This window comes from Chlorocebus sabaeus, chromosome 4 (genome assembly GCF_047675955.1).
Source record: "Chlorocebus sabaeus isolate Y175 chromosome 4, mChlSab1.0.hap1, whole genome shotgun sequence".
Classification (NCBI taxonomy): domain Eukaryota; kingdom Metazoa; phylum Chordata; class Mammalia; order Primates; family Cercopithecidae; genus Chlorocebus; species Chlorocebus sabaeus.
The window spans coordinates 32,718,821-32,738,754 of NC_132907.1; the positions used below are offsets into that span (position 1 = coordinate 32,718,821).

At 36.2% G+C, this 19,934-nt stretch overlaps 1 protein-coding gene across 5 annotated transcripts in view; it reads right to left on the reverse strand.

The window, feature by feature from the left end:
- IPO11 (importin 11) overlaps positions 1–19,934 on the reverse strand; it is a 231,220-nt gene that overhangs the window by 77,879 nt on the left and 133,407 nt on the right. For 4 of the 5 annotated variants that reach the window (XM_038010419.2, XM_007973675.3, XM_038010418.2 and 1 more), the window contains 3 exons: positions 14,961–15,056; positions 14,091–14,204; positions 2,421–2,542 (listed from right to left, as the gene is read on the reverse strand). In XM_038010419.2, the coding sequence (XP_037866347.1) occupies positions 2,421–2,542; positions 14,091–14,204; positions 14,961–15,056 (332 nt within the window). The remainder of the gene's footprint in view (positions 1–2,420; positions 2,543–14,090; positions 14,205–14,960; positions 15,057–19,934) is intronic. The other variant, XM_073014741.1, reaches the window with a different exon arrangement.

Sequence of the window (19,934 nt, forward strand, 5' to 3'; positions counted from 1 at the left end):
TATAAATAAATTTCACATTTAGACTTGAGTTCCATCTCCAAAATATCTTGTTGCATATATGCAAATATTTCAAAATCCCAAAAATCCAAAATCTAAAACATTTTGGATTAAGGATACTCAACCTATATTAAATTTCCACAACTTACATGTCAAATATAGTTCTGAACAACCACACACTTACATAATATTATATGTTGAAGCAAACAGTATTCTCATTAAAAATGTAAAACAAATTTTTCTGATACAATTAGATATCTTTCTAAACTTAACCTCCACCGTTTCTAGCTTTCTTTCAATAATCTCAGTACTTTATCTTGGAGAAAACTCTAACATGTCTTATTAACTCACTTTTTCCCATTCATTAATGTATCTAACAAACATTTAGAGTGCGGACTACTACCAAAGACTATGTTCTTTAACATTTCAATATTAAAAACTTCAATAATTTTCATGCCACTTTTTTTCCACTGAGAGAAACACTAATGAGTTAAAATGTAGGTAGCTTAAATTTGGCTTATTTATCAAAAATAAGTAAGATGCCACACCATTTCATAGCGAGGAACTCTGTTCACCTTGTGTGTGTCCACCTGGGGAGCAATATCATCTGGTGGTTAAAAGAGGCATTCCTGGTGTGAAGTAGTCCAGATTCAAACTGGCTTATACCATGCCAAATGCTAGATCTCTTACCTTAGAAATGTTACTTAACATTTTTAAGTAATTGTTTGCTCTGTGAGAAGGGATAATCATGTCTATACCTCATCAGGCTGTTTTAAGAATTAAATTATCAACATAAACCACTTAGGAAAGTATATGGCATTTGGTAAGTATTATCTATTGTTATGATGTTGAGACAAAATAATTATATATATCCTTAATACAAATTACCATAGTAGAAGTAAATAATACATAAAGAACAAATAAGGATTTCTAAAACTGGACTTATGTCACTAATTTATCACTAGGATGTGTATGCTCTAAAAATTCCCTAAGACAGGGTTCCGCAACCCCTGGACCATGGACCGTGGACTGGTATCAGTCCATGGTCTGTTAGGAGCCAAGCTGCATAGGAGGAAGTGAGCAGAGGGCAAGCAAGCATTACCGTTGGAGCTCCGCCTCCTGTCTGATCAGTGGCAGCATTAGATTCTCATAGGAGCAGTAACCCTATTGTGAACGGTGCATGTGAGGGATGTAGGATGTAGGTTGCACACTGCTTATGAGAATCTAATGCCTGATGATTTGAAGTGGAATAGCTTCATCCCGAAAACATTCCCTTCCCCTCCCCCAGATCATGGAAAACTTTTCTTCCACGAAACAGGTCCCTGATGCCAAAAAGGCTGGGGATTGCTGCCTTAAGACATAAAGACCTAATGTAGTACCATTATTCTTTTAACACAACATCAAGCCCTGAGACCTGCTTTTAAGCCTTTAGAATTAAAAGCACAAAAAAATAGGGGCCCAGCATAATGGCTTTGATACAGAAGGGCAGCAAAAAGGGCTGTCATGCCATTAACAAGGTGGTGACCTGAGAATATACCACCAACATTCATAAGTGCATCCACGAAGTGGGTTTCAAGAAATGTGCTGACCATGCACTAAAATTTCAAAAATTTGCTATGAAAAAGAAGGGGACTCCAGGTGTGTACAATGATATGAAACTCAATCAAGCTGACTAAGCCAAAAGTATAAACAATGTCCCATACCGCATCCATGTGCAGTTGTCCAGAAAAATGTAATGAGGAAGATTCACCAATCAAGCTCTATGTTATTTATAAACCTGCCATCACTTTAAAAAATCTATACAGTGTGAATGAGAATTAAGTACTGACTGTCAAAGTATTTTTAAAAGTATTTCGTGCCAAACTCCACAAAATAGGAATTGAAACGAAGAAATATATTCTTCTTTAAATGACCAAACCAAAGCATTTTGTATTTGCTTTATGGGAGTGAGAATTTTTAGGAGAAAAAAACAACTTGCAAACTTCCTTATAAATAATCCAAAATAAAAAGAAAACAAAACTAATAATACTCTTCAATTAACATACTTTATAACACACTTTATGAAGTGCTATTGACTTTGAAACGTTAGATATTTAATATATCTATGTAAAAAGAGGACTGAAGATTAGTCTAATAAAACATAGTTATTATAAAAAATGGAAATTCAGACAAGAACGAAATAAATTTGTAAAATGAATATAACCAAAATAAACTAGAGCACCCACAGTCCCAAGAGTACCTATCCCACTAAGTGCTTTCTGGATCTGGACCAACACTTACCACGTCATCATCAGCTAACAAAATTCACATCCATATAGAAAAAAGTACCACTGCCTAGCAACACACAGCCATACTGATGGCCAAAAATAGTGTTTACATTTTGATGCTTGAAAGAAACAAATTTTAAGAAAACATTTCCTCACCTATTATCAGATGGCAGAAGAGAGAGCAAAGCCAAAGCTGAAAGTTTCCTTCTTTCAGGCTGGGTAATGTTGTCCATTCGATCGACCCACATTTCAATCATATTTCCCAAAAGCTGGTCCATCTGAAACAAGAGGAGGAGGCATCTCAAAATACCTAAAATATGTTTTACTTGTGGGTAAATACTTTTAAAGGCTAAAGCCTCATAAGTCATGGTTAAAATTCAATTATAGTAAACCACAGAACTGGAATACCTGAACTGGGGGTAAGTCATGAGCTGGAAACTGATAATTTGAGCATAACCAGAAACTGACTCTAATTAATCCTGAGAGCTAAGTAGACTTATTCAAAACATGTAAGTAGCCCATGAGTGATTTTAATAATATCATTTAATAAATCACTGCCAATCAGGTACAACGAAAAAATAAACGCATTTTTCAAAATTGTCAACTTGTACTTATAGTTTATTCAACTGGATGATTATTGTTGAAATGTTCTCTAATTTGCTAGACTAATTTGCTGCTACTCTCAGAGGAGAGGACAAGTTGCAACCTCAAACTGCAGAGTTTCAAAGGAAAACAAATCAATTATTTCCTAAGACATTTGTATGCTACACTAAAAATGATGCTAAAACAAATCAACAAAATACAGAACGTGATGGCTAATTTTATGTATAAACTCTGCTGGGCTAAGGTGCTCAGTTGTTTGGTCAAACACTAGGCTAGATGTTGCTGTGACAGTATTACATAGATGTGATTAACATTTACAATGAGTTGATGCTAAATAAAGGAGAATGCCCTAGATAATGTGAGTGGGCTTCAACCAATTCATTGAAAACCCTAAGAGCAAAAACAGTATGCCCAGGAAAGAAGAAATTTTGCCTCAAGACGGTAACAGAAATCCTGCCTGAGTTTCCAGCCTGCTATATAAAATTCAGACTTACCAGCCCCACAATTATGTACACCAATTCTTTAATCTAACTGTGGAGACAAAAATGACTCCATCTTGAATGCTAATCCAATATGATGGCTTCTGATTAGCCCTAGTCCTGGGAAGGCCTCCTGATTTCTGCTTTATTTACTGTTCCTAGTGTAAGGACAAAGCAATCTTGACTTTACTACACTCATTATAGGCTATGCTGCACATGGCATTCTTGCATATTCTGGAGCACATACACCAATTCCCTATAAAATATAATAAACCTGAGGGTCTGGAAGTAGCAGTGCGAATATCTACCTATCTTGCTGCCGCCTTCTGCTCTCAGTTCTCCCAGTAAAACATCCTTTGCTGACAAACTGCATTAGTCTACCTTGTTCTCTGCTTTCTAGGGCCCTTCAGCATTTAAGAGTCATTTTGAATACATGGCCCTTTTGCAAACACACACTCTACTGGTTCTGTCTCTATAGGATCTATGAGGTAAAATGCCATCAAGCGTACTGATCACATAGATTGAAACTACATCAGCCAGGCGTGGTGGCTCACGCCTGTAATCCCAGCACTTTGGGGGGATGAGGTGGGCAGATCATGACGTCAAGAGATCGAGATCATCCTGGCCAACATGGTGAAACCTCGTCTCTACTAAAAATACAAAAATTAGCTGGGCGTGGTGGCATGCACCTGTAGTCCCAGCTACTTGGGAGGCTAAGGCAGGAGAATCACTTGAACCTGGAAGGCGGAGGTTGCAGTGAGCCTAGATCGCAACACTGCACTCCATCCAGCCTGGGTGACACAATGAGACTCCATCCACCCCCTGCAAAAAAAATTAGGCCAATTAATAATCCTACCATGTCTTCTAAGTGTTCAAGTTAAAGGTAGTCACACATCTCTCACTTTAAACCAAAAGCTAGAAATGATTCAGCTTGGTGAGAAAGACATGTCAAAAGCTGAGATAGGATGAAAGGCCTCTTGATCCAAACAGGCTGTTAATCCAAAGGAAAAGTTCTTGAAGAAAATTAGAAGTGCTACATCAGTGCACATATAAATGATAAAAAAGCAAAACAGCCTTACTGCTGACATGGAGAAAGTTCCATTAGTCTGCATAGAGGATCAAATCAGTCACAACATTCTCAAAAGCCAAAGCCTAATCCAAAACAAGGCTCTAATTCTCTTTAATTCTATGAAGGTTGAATGAGGGGAGAAAGCTGCAGAAAAAAAGTGTGAAGACAGCAGAGGATGGTTCCCGAGGTTTAATAAAAGAAGCTGGCTGGGTGCAGTGGCTCACACCTGAAATCCCACACTTTGGGAAGCCAAGGCAGGTGGATCACAAGGTCAGGAGTTCAAGACCAGCCTAGCCAAGATGGTAAAACCCCATCTCTACTAAAAATACAAAAATAGCCAGGCGTGGTGGTGGGCGCCTGTAATCCCCGCTACTTGAGAGGCTGAGGCAGAGAATTGCTTGAACCTGGGAGGCGGAGGCTGCAGTGAGCCGAGACCGCGTGACTGCACTCCCGCCTGGGTGACAGAGCCAGACTCCATCTCAACAACAACAAAAGCCACCTCCATAATATAAAAGTGGAAGGCGAAGCAACAAGTGTTGATGTGGAAACTGCAGCAAGTTATTCAGATCTTGCTAAGATCTCTGAGGAAAGTGGTTACACTAAACAACAGGTTTTCCATGTAAATGAAACAGCCTTCTACTGGAAGAAGATGCAATCCAGGACTTTCACACCTAGGGAGGAGAAGTCAGGGACTGGGTTCAAAGCATCAACGTGTCCACAGACTGACTTTCTTATTAGGAGATAATGTAACTGGTGACTTTCAGTTCAAGCCAATGTTTATTTACCATTCTAAAAATCTTAAAACCCTTAAGAATTACTCTGTACCTACTCTGCCCGAGCTCTCTAAATGGAACAACAAATCCTAGATGACAACATATCTGCTTACAGTATGGTTTGCTGCTATTTTAAGCCCACTGTTGAGACCTATGGCTCAGAAAAAAAGATTTCTTTCAAAATATTACTGTTCACTGACAATGAACCTGGTCACCCAAGAGCTCTGATGGAGATATACAGGACATTAATGTTGTTGTTTGTATGCCTGCTGACACAACATCTATTCTGCAACTCACAGATCAGGAAGTCATTTCAAACTTCAGTCTTATTGTTTCAGAAATACATTTCATAACGCTATATCTACCATAGGGAGTGATTTCTCAGATGGATCTACGCAAAGTCAATTGAAAACTTTCTGGAAAGAATTCACCATTCCAGGTGCTATTAAGAACATTTGTGACCCATGGGAAGAAGTCAAAACATCAACATTAACAGGAGTTTGGAATAACTTGATTCCAACTCTGATGGATGATTTTGAGGAGTTCAAGACTTTGTTGGAGAAATAATTGCAGATATGGGGGAAATAGTGAAAACTACAGTTAGAAGTGAAACCTCAAGATTTTAAAGTTTTACAATTTCATGGTAAAGCTTGAACAGATTAAGAGTTGTTTTTCTCTTTTTTTTTTTGAGACAGAGTTTCAGTCTTGTTGCCCAGGCTGAAGTGCAATGGCGGGATCTCAGCTCACTGCAACCTCCACCTCCCGGATTCAAGCAATTCTCCTGCCTGAGCCTCCCAAGTAGCTAGGATTACAGGCATGTGCTACTATGCCTGGCTAATTTTGTATTTTTAGTAGAGACAGGGTTTCACCATATTGGCCAGGCTGGTCTCAAGCTCCGGACCTCAGAGGTGATCCACCACCTCGGCTTCCCAAAATGCTGGGATTACAGGTGTGAGCCACCGCGCCCAGCCATGAGGAATTGTTTCTTACGGATGAGCAAAAAACAAAAACAAAGAGTAGTTTCTTAAGATGGAATCTACTCCTGGTGAAGATGCTGTGAACACTGCTAAAATAACAACGAATGATTTAGAATATTACATAAACTTAATAAAGTAGCAGCAGAATCTGGGAGGATTGACTCCAATTGTGACAGAATTTCTACTGAGGACCAAATAGTCCATTGTCATCATTAAAAAAAATGAAGTTTCAGTGATTCTGCTATCACTACCAAAACAACCTACTGTTCTTTATCCTTTGCCTGCAACTTCCTTCCATCCTCTTTTTTCTTTTCTTGCTCTCTGAGGATCATTTAGTCTTCAGTAGAATTTTTGTCAAAACTGGAGTCAATCCTCTCATTCGTGAAGGGAAGAGTCAATTGATGCAGCAAACTTCATTTGTCTTATTTTAAGAAACTGTGACAGCAACCCACACCTACAGCAACCACCACCCTGATCAGCCAGCAGTCATCACTATCAAGGCAAGACCATCTACCAGCAAAAACATTATTCACTGAAGGCTGAGATCACTAGAATTTTCTAGCAATAAATTATTTTAAATTAAGGTACATACATTGTTACTTTAGACATAATACCATTGCACACTATTAATATACTACAGTATAGTGTAATTATAACTATATGCATTGGAAAACCAAAAAATTTGTATGACTTATGTTATGAAGATACTCACTTTACTGTGGTAGTCTGTAACCAAACTCACAATATCAAGTATGCCTATACAAGTTTTCTAAGATGTCAGAAACAAATCTAGAATGTAATAATACTCTCATATTAATAATTTTCTGGTGTTTTTATTAAATATTTTATTCCTTCAAATATTCTATTAAAACTACATAGTAAATGGTATTGAAAAAATGCTGATAGTATTTAAATGCGTTTTGTTCATTTTGACAGTTAAAAAATGTGTTTTTATTTCAAACACACCTGTCTATTGTCAATTCATTATGGTCCTTTACTTTTTTCCCTGATTGTTGCAAAAATTCTTTACTTTTGCCAGTGGAATTTTAATAGGAAATAACTGACATTCTGATAAAATATAATTTAGACCCTTCAACTCTTAATAATTCTTAAGCATCTTTGCTCCCAAACTTTATATTACTAGCAATAGTAAGCCACTATATTTTTGTTGAAATAGTAAAAGTTTCTTTATTCCAGGGATAAATACTAATTTTAGTTTGCACTGAATCCTATATTTACAGCAGTTATTGAAGACTTTTAAAATTGTTAAATTATCGCTTCTCGGCCTTTTGGCTAAGATCAAGTGTAAAATTGTTAAATATACCAGAAGATGTCCTAAACTGCAGATTATTGATAGTTTATTATTGATAAAAATTTCTTCACTGTACTCCTGCAGATTCAAAACATGTGTTTACAATATTTAAAAGGAACGCTCAATTTTTATAGTAAAATTTATACCATTAATTGTAACACTTATCAAAGCCACTTTTTACCCTGTTTGCTAATTTGCAGGATTTATGTCAATATTTTAACAACTGGTATGACCATGTTGACACCTATCAGCTGAATATCAGTTCTGGGCTGCAGAATTTATAATTAGTTTAACAGAGATTCAGAACAGATTTCTAAAACCACAGTACGTTGAGCTTTGGTATAAAGTTCTAGGTAACTTACTATAATTCTAGCCCAACAAATGAAAAAACAAACAAACAAAAAAATAGAAGGCAGAGAAGAGAGGGCTAAGAGTTCTTTTCAGCCACAGTTTGAGTATGGACAATGCAAGAAACATACGAACCAGTCAAACCTCATCAGTGTAACATGACAAATATCAAACCAGCTGTCCAATCCAGAAGACCAAATGTCTAATCCAGAATAAGAACACAGCATTCTGGAAAGGAATGTATTCTAGGTACCAGCACAATGAAGTGTGGATATAAAAACAATATAGAATTGGGAAGAAAAAGAGGGACAAATAGGCATTGTAAGATCTGGATTAGCCCACTAGCCTATAGATGGAGGCATAACAGTATTTCCCTTACATTTCTATTACTGATTTACTGTAAAAACAAATGATATGTCAATGGGAAGTGAGAGACCATGGGTATATTTTAAGTTCCTAAGCAAGAAAGAGCTCATGCCAGGCAAGGTGGCCCACCCCTGTAATCCCAGCACTTTGGGAGGCTGAGGTGGGTTGATCACCTGAAGTCGGGAGTTCAAGACCAGCCTGACCAACATGGAGAAACCTTGTCTCTACTAAAAATACAAAATTAGGCGGGCATGGTGGCGTGCACCTGTAATCCCAGCTACTTGGGAGGCTGAGGCAGGAGAATCGCTTGAACCTGGGAAGCAGAGGTTGCAGTGAGCCAAGATGGTGCCATTGCACTCCAGCCTGGGCAACAAGACTGAAACTCCATCTCAAAGAAAAAACAAACAAACAAACAAACAAAAACAGGGCTAATGACCATCTCAGAGTTGTTATCAAGGATATAGAGACACTGACAATAATGTTTGGATAACACATTGAGGGGCACCCACAAGTGAGGCCAAGAATTCAAATGGGATCTAGGTGACTGAGGCGAAAACCCAAGATACTCAAAGGGACAAGATCCTCATGCACCAAGGGATTTTAGAAACGGCTGGACATGTGAATAAATCTAACAAGAATACTGAGCCCTCATGAAGTAGAAGTTTTGTAAAATAATCACAAGCTACAAAAAAGCCACAAAACAAACAATCAAAACCAATTACAGTAGGAATCTGGGGGTAGGGGAGTGGAAGGAGTATCTAAGACTAGGAGAGCAAGGAAAGGAAAGATAAAGGAGGATGGAAAGAAGATGAAAGGAAATTGCAGGAAAGGACAATGAAAAGTAATACAAAGTAGGTTGTTTTGGCAATGATACCAAAATCGCTGAAACTTCATTTTTTAAAAAAATTCCATTTTAATTTTTTTTTTTTTTAAACTATTTAAACTTTTTTTTAGAGACGGAATCCTGTTCTGCTGCCCAGTCTGGAGTGCAGTGATCATAGCTAAACGCAGCCTCAAATTCCGGGGCTCTAATTTTTTTTTAGTTTTTGTAGAGATGGAGTCTCGCTTTGTTACCCAGCCTGGTCTTAAGCTCCTGGCTTAATCCTCTCACCTAGACTTCTCAAAGCACTGTGATTACAAGGCATGAGCCACCACACCTGGCCACTGAAACCTTAAAATGTGTTTGCTTTCAAAGTTACCAAGCAGTAACTGGAGTAGTCCTCACATGATACTTTAATTACATGATAAGCAAAGCTAAGCCATTTTATTTATTTTTATGTATTTACTTATTTTTGAGACAGAGTCTTGCTCTGTCTCCCAGACTCGAGAGCAGTGGTGCGATCTCAGCTCACCGCAACTTCTGCCTCCCAGGTTCAAGCGATTCTCCTGCCTCAGTCCCCCAAGGAGCTGGGATTACAGGTGCCTGCCATCATGCCTGTCAAAAGCTAAGCCATTTTAATTACTCAATAAGATGTAATTTTTTTTTTTTGCATGATGATGTAATATTTTAAAGCTAACAGCATCCCAAAGAAATATATCAATGTTAAATTACATTTAACTGACTTAATATCTCACTGGATTGCATTTGGATTTAATCAGATAAAATGTTGATATGGACTCATATGACATTTTTTTTTCCTTAATTAAAAACTAGATAGAAGAAAACTGAAGGTGGCTGGACACAGTGGCTTATGCCAGTAATCCCAGTGCTTTGTGAGGCAGGGGCAGGAGTATCTCTTGAGATCAGGAGTTCAAGTCTAGCCTAGGCAACATGCAAGGCTGTATGTCTACAAAAAATTTTAAATATTAGCCAGGTGCAGGGCCGGTTGCAGTGGCTCATGCCTGTAATCCCAGCACTTTGGGAGGCCAAGGCGGGCAGATCACAAGGTCAGGAGATCAAGACCATCCTGGCTAACATGGTGAAACGCCATCTCTACTAAAAATACAAAAAATTAGCCGGACAGGGTGGCTGGCGCCTGTAGTCCCAGCTACTCGGGAGGCTGAGGCAGGAAAATGACGTGAACCTGGGAGGCGGGGCTTGCAGTGAGCCAAGACTACACCACTGCACTCCAGCCTGGGCAACAGAGCAAGACTCCGTCTCAAAAAAAAAAAAAATAGCCAGGTGTGGTGGCACGCATCTGTAGTCACATTTACTTGGAAAGCTAAGGTAAAAGGATCACCTGAGTCTAAGAGTTTGAGGTTGCAGTGAGCTATGATTGTGCCATGCATTCTAGCCTGGATGATAGAGTAAGACTCAGTCTCTAAAAATTTTTAAATAACACAGCAAATTTTTAAAATTTAAAAACATAAAAAAGTTTAAAAAAAAAAAAAAAAAGACATACCATGTTCATGAACTGGTGAAATGAATACTGTTAAAATGACCATACTACCCAAAGTAATCTGCAGATTCAATGCAATCGCTATCAAAATACCAATTATATCCTTCAAAGAAATAGGAAAAAAAAATTCGTATGGGACCATAAAAAATCCCAAATAGCCAAAGCAATGCTGAGCAAAAAGAACAAAACTAGAGGCATCACACCACCAGATTTCAAAATATACTACATAAGCCAGGTGCTCAGTCCTGTAATCCCAGCACTTTGGGAGTCCAGAGCGGGTGGATCACTTGAGGTCAGATAATCGAGACCAGTCTGGTCAAAATGGTGAAACCTCGTCTCTACTAAAATACAAAAAGTAGCCAGACATGGTGGCATGTGCCTATAAGCCCAGTTACTGGGGAGGCTGAGTCAGGAAAATTGCTTGAGCCTGGGAAGCGGTGGTTGCAGTGAGCCAAGATTCTGCTACTGCACTCCAGCCTGGGCCACAGAGCTAGACTCCAACTCCCAAAAAAAAAAAAAAAAAAAAAAGTGTGTGTGTATAACAAATACAATATATATACTACAAATATAGTAACCAAAATAGCATGGTACCAGCATAAAAACACACACAGACCAACAGAACAGAGAACCCAGAAGTAAATCCATACATTCACAGCCAACTGATTTTAGAAAAAGGTAGCATGAATATTCATGGAGAAAGAACAGTTACTTCAACCACAGTGCTAGAAAAACTGGATATCCATATGCAGAAGAATGAAACTAGACCCCTATCTCTCGTGATATACATAAGTCAACTTTAAATGAACTAAAGACTTAAAATGTGAGACCCACAAATATAAAATTACTAGAAGAAAACAGGGAAAACACATAAGGACACTGGTCAGAGAAAAGATTTTATGAATAAAACCTCAAAAAAACAGGCAACAAAAAGAAAAACAGACAAACGGGATTCTATCAAACTAAAAAGCTTCCATACGGCAAAAGCAACAAACAACAGAGTAAAAGGACATCCCACAAAATCGGAGAAAATAGTTGCAAATTATACATCCAACAAAGGATTACTTTCCGAAATACACAAGGAACTCAATCAACAGCTAAATAAAAATAATAATCCATTTTAAAAGTAGAACAATTATCTGAATAAAGAGCTCTCAAACAAAGAAATACAGATGGCCAACAGGTACATGAAAAAATGGTCAACATCGGCCAGGGGCAGTGACTCATGCCCGTAATCCCAGCACTTTGGGCAGCCGAGGCAGGCAGATCCCCTGAGGTCAGGAGTTCAATACCAGTCCGGCCAACATGGTGAAACACCATAGCCAGGCAGGGTGGTGGGTGTCTGTAATCTCACCTACTTGGGAGGCTGAGGCAAGAGAATCGCTTGAACCCGGGAGGCAGAGGTTGCAGTGAGCCGAGATCGTGCCACTGCACTCTAGCCTAGGTGACAGAGTGAGACTCTGTCTCAAAAACAAAACAAAAAAAGGGTCAACATCAATAGTCATCAGGGAAGTGCAAATCACAACCACAATGAGATATCATCTCATTCTAGTTAGAATGGCTATTATGAAAAAGGCAAAAAATAACAAATGCTAGAAAGGATGTAGAGCAAAGGGAACTCAGGCACTACTGGTGGGAATGTAAACTAGTATAGCCATTACGGAGAACATCATGAGTTTCCTCAAAAAACTACAAATTGAACTCTTGTATGATCCAGCAATCTCACTACTGGATATATATATCTCCAAAAGAAAGGAAGTCATTGTATTGAAAAGACACCTGTTACCTCATCTTTATTACAGCACTGTTCAGAATAGCCAAGATATGGAATTAACCTAGGCACCCATCTACAGATGAATGGATACAGAAAATATCACACACACACACATGAATACTATTTGATCTCAAAAAAGAATGAATTCCTGTCATTTGTGGCAACATGGGTGAGGCTAGAGAGCATTATGTTAAGTGAAATAAGCCAGGAACAGAAAGATAAATACTGCATGTTCTCACTTCTCATGTAGAAGCTAAAAAAGATGACCTCAAAGAAGTAGACAGTAGAACAGTGGTTACTAGAGACTGGGAAAGGTAAGGGGAAAGTGGGGAGAGAGAGAGAGATTGGTTAAAAGATAAAAAAAAATCACAGGTAGATAGGAGGAATAAGTTCTAGTGTTCTATATAGCACTGCAAGATGTCTACAGTTAACAGTAATATATAGTTTCAAATAGTGAGGAGGCTGTTGTATGTTCCCAATACAGAGAAATAGTAAGTGTTTGGGGTAATATATATGTCAATTACCCTGATTTGATCACTATACACTGTATGTATAGAAATATCACTATGTACTCCATAAATGTCTACAACTATTATGTGTCAATTAAAAAAATTTAAGAGATTAATCTGTAACTTTGGTGATTAAATATTTACTCATTGTGACCTCAGATTGAATCTTCATGAACTAATGCAAGGGAAGAAGGACACATATTTCAAGAAATGTTGGAAACATGACCAGGCCCCTCATGGAAACAAGAAAATGAATACATAGTAATGGCATTCTGATGTTTCCTCTGGATCATTTTAATTTTCTCTCTTATGTTCTTAAATATTTTTAGTTATCCTGTAATCTCAGCACTTTGGGTGACCAAGGTGGGAAGATCACTTGAGCTCAGAAATTTGAGAACAGCTTGGACAACACAGCAAGACCTCATCTCTACTAAAAATTAAAAAAAAAAAAAAAAGAACTAAAAAATATGTATTATCCCATTTCAATTAAAATTAATAAGTTAATAAAAATATACCCTATTTATTTATCAAAACAAAGGTGGGGATCTCCGATTAGTCTAATTCTAGAAAAGCTACATATATTTAAAAATTTGTAGTTCCTTATTCTGGATTTCCTTATATTAGAAATAGTTGTATTTGTTTTCAGCCATAAACCAAAAGATTTTAAAAATTGTCTCCAATGTAGATATACTGTTCAAGTATACCCTACCTTCTATATCATATAAATCTTAATAAACGGATTAATGACTTATAGCATAATCTTATTTGAATTATCATATATATAGTCTTAAATCACCTCACTGAAAAACCCATTCCAAACTTACTCTGGTAATAGATATCAGCAACAATTTTTAAAAGTAAACCTTTGCTAAAAAGGTCATTTCCACAATAATCAGAACAGAAATTCTCTCAATTTGTGACATTAAAAATAAGTTAACTAAAGAAATAATACAAAGATTTTACATTACTCCATGCAAAATACCCGTTTTCAGATTCTGTATCAGTGAAGAAAAACAGCAGCTATAAACAAACCAACATTATATTCTATGGCTAAGCAGAATAAAATCACCTATTTTGAGCGAGGACAAAAATTTGTAAGTTTCAACTGCCACTTACAGATTCCTTTTTCTACCCCAAATTATTGATATAGCATAAAGATTTAAAATGTAAAGGTCTAAATATTATAAAGCGACTTTTACAAAGACTCATTATTTCATCAAACTATTTCTAATTTATATTTAGATAAAGACTTCCTTAAATTTAAGTACATTGATTCTTACCTCCTGATTAAATTTATGGGCCATCTCATTAAGTAGTGAAGAAAAAAAACTAGTGTTTTGTAGCAGAACTCGACCCATAACTCCAAGATAAGTGGACATCACTACAGGATACCTCTGTACAATTAAAATACAAAACTTGTAAAATTGTGTTATAGTACAAGTATAAACAATCACTGATACAGTAACAAGCAACAGGGATATAAAATAACATTCTCCTCCATATTACTTCTCTTTAGAATGAACTATCAATGTTGCCTGAGTTCTAACTAAATACATGTATGAATTACATGCATCATCTATCTATACATATATATATGTCCAATAAAGAGAAAGAAACAATATTTACCAATTTCATATATTACTTTTTTTTTTTTTTTGAGATGGAGTTCACCCTGTCACCCAGGCAGGAGTGCAGTGGTATGATCTCGGCTCATTGCAACCTCTGCTTCCCAGCACTGTATTACTTTAAATACTCATAACACACACAGGTCTATGGATCTATTTAAGAGAGCTGTTCTTAGAAAATAACCAGTGGTTTAACATATTCAGTCTATACCAGCATTAACACTATTCTGTCCCCCTCATATTCTTAGTAGTCAAGCATTGGAATTAAGCCATTCACTATTCCTGTACTTCAAATGACTTTTGTGTGAACATACATGCATATGTTTGAAAGAGACATGTCAAAGAAAATCTATGCTTCCCTGTGTGGAACAGGAAAAGACAAAGGCGTCTAACTGCCCTGAAAATTTAACGTAATTTAATATGATCCAAATGACAAGAAAAGTTTTCCTTCTGCATCTAACAGAGTAATTAAAATTAGAATCCTATAGTCTAATACTACCTTTGGAACTTAAAGAAAAATCTTACCTCCCCTTCTATAATACCCTTGAAAACATAGGGTAAAATCGGTTGAAACATTTGCGGACCTAATATTGGGTTCACTTTAAGGGCATTTTCTACAACCTAAAACCCAGAAAGAAACATTGGTGATAATACTGAAAGTCATTCCTTTATGAAAAACACATGTAAGGAAACAATATACTAAAATAAATATCACAGACCAAATTTAAGAATGCAGAGTACGCAATATTCCGACACCAGACACACTTTTACAAGGTAATCCATTTTAAAATTGCAGTTTGATATGAAATATATATTTACACACAGCTATATATCTTGCATACAACTGTATTTAATCACATTGTAATAACATAGGTATCACATGCAGTTAATGTAATTCTTACCCTTGCAATTTAAACAAATAACCCTTAAAAATGATGCAGTAATAGAGGCAGCAAAAGGCATTTTTAAAATATTGGCTTTTTGATAGCTAAACAGGAAGTTAGTAACACCTATACTCACTGCCCAGAAATAAATCCACATTTAAGTCAATCAATAAATTGGAGGAAAAAGGCATGTGGCATATATACTGCATATTTATTAAATTAGAAATCATATTTCATTCATAATTATACTGATTAGTCATGAGTATTGATTGTTACATGTGAAAACTTGACATAGAAATTATTTTGATATGAGTGAGATGTTTCTTCTATAACAAAAATGGGTAAGCATGAAATTCAAAGCAGGGTGGAGGTTTTTTGTTTATTGTTGTTTTAAGTTTTAGGAGGAGAAGAATGCAGTGGTCAGGAAACAGCAAAAAGGACCAAAAAGGACATTTACCCCACACTTCCAGCCCAAGTGCTTGAGAGGTGGGGAAGGAAACAGATACCATCTGAGAGGGTTGTGGGCAAGGAATAGCCTCAGGGTAGAGCCAAGTTTCCCTTATGACTTCTATCAATGATTCTCAAGATTGACTACTGGCATTTTGAATGAAGAGAACCATTTACTGTGCATAGTCATCCCATGCATTGAGGGAGATTTAGCATCTTCCAGTGTCTGCTTACTGTGTGCCAACAGTGTACTCCAAAAATTATGACCATCAAGAATACTTCCAAGCATTTCAAAACAGTCCCAAGGTAAGCAAGTAGCATCCATGGTTGATAACAACATTTGCTGCTGCTCTAATTTTGAGCAAGAAGTGAAGATAATGTCCAAATAAAAGATTAAAAATATAAAGACTTTACTGTGGGGCAAGCACTATATATGCTACTACTAAGAGATACAGGTTCACAAGATATCAATTCCTGATTAAAAGCAAGAGAAGATAAAATTTGAAACAATAAAATTTTATCTCAATAAAGTTTATTTTTTTGGGGAAAAAACACCAAAACTAGATCTGGAAAAAAAAGATAAACATGGAAAATATACAGATAAGCTCGTAGATTAAGAGAGTCATAGAGGCAGATATCACCAGACAGTATTTATCTGTGAGTAGAAAGTAAGGCCACCTGCCCATTATTAAATACATGTATAATTTCACTCCCATCTCAAACCCTACTAATATTATAGAAAAAAAATTTTAAGAGGGGGAACATAATTTTAAAAGGACAAGAGGAATGAGAAACATACACTGAAAGCAAGAAAGAAGAAATTCAAGAGGAAACTGACTCATTAAGTCAGAGAAAGCTGAATCCCAAGGTGTCAAAGGAGAAAGCTGAGAAGCAACCAGATTTACTTCATGTAACTTCCCCCACTTTCTCTACTCCAAAAAACACAGAAAGTAGCAGAACCTTACACTTTTCAGAAGGAGAAAGGGGAAGCTAAAAATAAAAAGAAAGAAAATAAGACTGGTTGAAAGTCTGTCTAAGAAACAGAGTGCTACATATTTTCAACTCCGTAGCATCTGGACAACTGATGCCCAATCCAGGAGAACAAAGACAGTGTATTTTCTATAAAGACTCTAAAAGAGATTGCTTCCAGACTAAAAGAGCTCATCAGTGCCCAACAGAATGCATTTAAATAAACTTACATCACAGCACCTCATTCTAAAATTTCAGAATAGGAACAAGCAGCAGCAGCAACAAACTTGGAAAAGAAGGAGCCCCAAGGTGGGAGTCAGCATGGCTCTGAAGAGACTTCCCCAAGAAAATTAAAGTAACAGAATCCTTGATGTGTCTGAACATATTGGACATCTGTCAGACAGTTCAGTGAACATAAAAAAAATTATATCAAAAAAAGGGTAAGTATTACTTCCAGGGAATACAAAAGATTGTACAGAAAAGGAGAAGTAAACACAGCTGACTACATGTCTCAGCTTCGAATAGGAAATATAGGAATCATGATGTAAACACTGAATTTTGATTACTTGGAGGACGAAGGCACAGAGGAAGTGCAAAGGCGGTATCAATACATACTGCCTACAATTAACAACTCATGAAGGAATAACACAGGGGTGTTATTTCCAGATCTGATCATAGATACAAAAGAATCAAACGGCTCCAAACAATAAAAGTGGTTGTCTCTAAGCAAGGAAAAATGGCAGAAAGACAGCTGACTACAGTTTTTTTCTTTAAGAAACCTTATACATCTGTCTAGTTGACTCTAAACTATGTCATATAAAATTCTCATTAAAATTTTAAAAACAAAACGGTTTGAAGAGAACTTATAGTAATAATACAGAGCTGTGGCTGGCCCCAATCTACAGGAATCTTTATAGTTTTATTTGGCAGCAGGGAGCAGGGGGTTGTGGCAAGGGGGTATTTAGAATTAATGTAAGGATTAAATAATCCCCACATAAAGCAGTATCTGATTGAGTAAATAAATAACATAGTCATATACACAAATATTTCAGGGATAAAATAGAGTTTTTGTGGTCTAAAAGGTCAGGAACCATAGCTAGAGAAGTTTCTGAAAGAAAAATATCATTATCAGACTTGGGTGCAGAGGGTATGGGACAAAATCAAGAGAAAATTCAGAATTAGAACTGGCAACATACAGAAAAGCTGAACAGTGGACCAAAGGTGAAAAAGTCTTTCACTGCTTCTAGTTTTCCTGTTTGGTCAAATGGACACAATTGTGGTGTCAATAATAATAATGACATTCCATTCTGATATGCTGAATTTGAGGTGCCTGTGGGAAATCCATACGAAATGGTCCTATATTTTTTCTCTTACACTGAAAAATGCCAGGTCCTATAACCTTATTTCTTTCTACTATTCATATACGAGTTTCAAAATAACAATACCAATATTACTGATGACGATAACACTATTGAATGCAATTACAAACATTTTTTTGTTGTAACATTACATCCCACCAGGGATATACATGTGAAATACTATGTATTAAAATGACTTGAAATATTCTTCTCAAATAACTATGCCACCAACATCATAACAGTTAGATTCAAATGTTTTAGTCTGTTTCGTATCTTCAGTAATTTTTCCCCCTAAATCATACTTTACCTCTACATGGTTCCAAACTCTAAAATATAAAACAGATATACATCTTGACAGATCTAGTTTCACCCTCTCCTCCTCTTTTTGCTAGATAGCTACTTTAATTACCTGGTTTATTCTTCCACTGCCTTCTTCCACTTTTTAAACAGAAGAAAACTAGAGACACCGCTCGTTGTTTATATTCTCAAACTCATATAGAGATTTTCTTCATTTATTTTTAATGGAATGCACAGTACTCCACTGTATACCTAACAAGACGTGGTACTTCAATCATCCAATTACCCATTACTAATTGTTTTTTGACAACATTTTGTTATTACAAAAAGAACTTTTGCACTTTAAACCCATTCCCTTTCGAAATATACCTGCAACAGATTGTGTTCTTAAAACTTTAGTGAAAAATGCAGGATTTAACAATTTACTTGACTTACGCTTACGCTGTATACAAAGTGATTAAACGCATAGATCCTAAAGTCAAAACGTCTATGTTATATTATGGTTCCAATGCTAACTAACTGAGTGTCAGCCTTGAAAAAATTATTCACCACTTTGTGATTTAATTTCTCATCTGTAAGACTGGGGAAAAGAGCAGTACTATCATCATATGTTTATGTAAGGATTAAATAAAATCTATGTTTTGTATGCTTAGAATGTGTAGCACGTGTTAAATGCTAGTATGAGCTACTATTATTACAGAATAAGTTATACCTTAAAAATATTTGTGTCATCTTACATCTAATCACAGTGAAAAAAAGAAACTTGGCTTGACATTGCTTAATATGACCACGACCCGAATGAGAATTCAAAGTCATAGTAGTATGACTATAATATTGAGAAATTTCAAATTAATGTTAACAATTCAGAGTATTTTATCATATAATTGTATTTCTCTAGATAACATGTTGAGTCACAAAGTAAAGTAAATTCTATTCTTTGCTCTATACCATTTGCTCCAAAAGCAGGCATACCATACCGGTCTCTCTATCCAATTTTCCTAACATTGTAATTTTCTGCTTCAAAGAACAAAGAAGTTACTTGCAGATACTGTCAGAAATTAGTATAACTGGCATTTAGTAAAAAATATATTTAAAATGTTATATAGCATACTATATTAAGAAATGGTATCTGAGAGATACTAAAAATGAAAATGAGCTAATATTAAAAACTATTGTTATTGTTATACTAGAATTCTAAGAACAGGAAAATGCCAAAAATTTTGAGAGTTTGCCCAGTCTTCAAATATAGCAGTAAAATGAAAGCACTATTGTCCTAAAATAGTCCTTAATATAAAAATACAATTTATTCATGATAATGAATATATTTTTAGTATTTAACATCCATTTAAATAATAAAATCTAGTTTCTAAGATTTTTAAACCAAACATACAGATTGAGCTATAGCAATATTTGTACAAAAATACCATCTTAAACACATATTATCAGATTCTCAGTTTTTCATTCTTTTTCTTTTTTTGAGGTTGTGGTGAGCTGAGATCACACCATTGCACTCCAGCCTGGGCAGCAAGAGCAAAACTCCGCCT